This window comes from Haplochromis burtoni, unplaced genomic scaffold (genome assembly GCF_018398535.1).
Source record: "Haplochromis burtoni strain Fernald_Lab_line unplaced genomic scaffold, NCSU_Asbu1 Contig_264, whole genome shotgun sequence".
NCBI lineage: Eukaryota > Metazoa > Chordata > Actinopteri > Cichliformes > Cichlidae > Haplochromis > Haplochromis burtoni.
This window is the reverse complement of record NW_024582625.1, coordinates 829,973-832,198: the sequence shown is the minus strand read 5'-3', so window position 1 is coordinate 832,198 and position 2,226 is coordinate 829,973. Positions and strand designations below refer to the sequence as shown.

Genomic DNA, 2,226 nt, shown 5'->3' with positions numbered 1-2,226 from the left:
CTGGTGCAAATTACTGACCTCTGTCATCATTTTAAGTGGGGGAACTTGCACAATCGGTGGCTGACTAAATACTTTTTTGCCCCACTGTATGCCATGAAAACAAAACAAATCTGTATAAAGTTACTGTTGTCCTGCATACTTTGCAGTTTATGTTTTCTGAACTTGTGCTGTTAAGCTTTATACTTCATGGTTAGATGGCTATAGAGTTACAGCTTAGCTGCTGCAATTAAGCTGATCGCATATAATGACCTTTCTTAATTTTCAGATAGAATATTATATTAATTATTAATATTTAATCCCAAGCTGATGATGCATTGATATGTGTATTCTAGGTGAACCTGAAATCTGGCACCAACATCCTTTACTGGAGGACTGGTGGTGTTACGATGGGAAAAAAAGTGGTGAATCCTGCACTGCTAAAAAATATTCATATTGAGGGTTGGTGGTTACTTTTTCTTTTTTCTTTTTCTCTTTATAAAAAATGACAACAAAATAGATCAAACAGTTACTTCTTCTTTCTATCTTTTCTGCTCCGCTCAGGTGTTGCTTACACATCAGAGTGTTTTCCGTGTAAGCCGGGATCTTTCAGTCGAGTCCCTGGCTCCTCCTCATGTGAACCCTGTCCTCGGGACACCTATTCTGGCCATGGTGCCAGTTCCTGCACTCCCTGTAACACCAGCACTCAGTATGCAGGTATGAATAAAAAGCTAGATTTGCCATTTTAAATCTGTTTTGAATCCTAATTGCTATCACTGCTTTTTAGAGAAGCACATCTAAAGGATATAGATAGAGCTTGTCCCATTTTTATGTCACAGTTGTCAAACTTTAGAAAAAGAAACACAGTGAGCCCGTGTGATCGCAAGGGAATAGCAGGTTTTGACAACTGGGGCAGCAAAAGTAATGCTTGATCATTATGTTAGTATATTTGCTAACATATGTAATATGATAGGAAGGCAGCCAATGCACTAGAATCTTGAACTAGAAGTTTAGATTTTTTTTTTTTTTCCCCCAGGGGGTTTGAACGAGGACTTTTCAGTTAAAGTACTGTGGTTATTTCATTTGTATGATGTATCTTGTAACATACTTTTACATACTGCTACATAATGTTAACATACTTTTTGAAAATGTATTTAGTTGGATCTTTCTACTCAAGTGATTTAAAAAAATGTATTCACTTATTTTTAAAATTGGCCTGTACCATATTAAATAGGCACATCTCAGGATAAATATTAAGGACTGCCAATAAGTTGCTCTCCTTTGGATTATGAACTAAATATGACCCAACCTACTCCTTGCCTGGGACAATGATTGGCCATTTCTTGTAGATGCACTGTTGACCGATATGTATTTTGATGTTATTTTTTTTAATATTTTCTATTTGAGCTGTACTAGGTGATGTGTTTTATGAAGACCAAAAGGCAAAACCAGCTGATATGGCAATACAACTCTTCTTTGTACTTCAAATGAGTTGTTCAGACTGTTTAACCATCTAATGAAATTTAAGTTTTAAGATGAAAGAACAGACAATTCCACAGTTTTTACTGAGGCACACTCTGCCTTGATAAAGAATCATATAATGCATTTAATTAATTTTCTGTTTAGTAAAGTAATTTAAAAGTCACTGGATACAGCTAGATACGGTAGAGGATTAGGGCCACTGGGGGAAAAAAAAGTTTTCTTTTTCTTTTTTTCCAGAATTCTGAAAAAAAATAATTCTAAGGAAAAAGTCAAAATTCTGAGCTTAACCTCAGAATTCTTTCTTTTGTCTCAGACTTCTGGAAAAGAAGAAAAAAATCACATGCCCACTTTTTTTTCCCAGTGGCCCTAGTCCTCTTTCCTAGCTAGATCATCCAGGGAATAAACATATTTTATTTAGTACATATTTTGCGACTGTTGCTTTGCTAGTGTTGTATCCATATAAAAGGAAATGGGGGTGGGGGGGATCGATTCTGCTTAAAATTGCTCCTGTTTTTAAATAATTATATTTGCTTTATATCTCCTATGCTAATATTAATATAATGTATCCCCACTTTTCCTAGCTGAGGGATCTGGCTCATGTAAGGACAGACCTCCCTGTTCCATGAAGGATTATTTCCAGATCCACACAGCTTGTGACCAAGAGCGCAAGGTGAGAGAAAAGAGGCTACCTCTTTACTAAAGAGCCTGTTGAGACTCGCTCTATAATCACAGTTTGTCCTTTTTATTCCAACTCACACTTTTTTTTTT

At 36.0% G+C, this 2,226-nt stretch overlaps 1 protein-coding gene across 1 annotated transcript in view; it reads left to right on the top strand.

Moving 5' to 3' along the window:
* elapor2a (endosome-lysosome associated apoptosis and autophagy regulator family member 2a) overlaps positions 1–2,226 on the top strand; it is a gene marked incomplete in the record, with an annotated part of 17,943 nt that overhangs the window by 6,175 nt on the left and 9,542 nt on the right. The window contains 3 exon segments of the mRNA XM_014339071.2: positions 333–438; positions 541–693; positions 2,040–2,128. Coding sequence (XP_014194557.1) covers positions 333–438; positions 541–693; positions 2,040–2,128 — 348 coding nt within the window.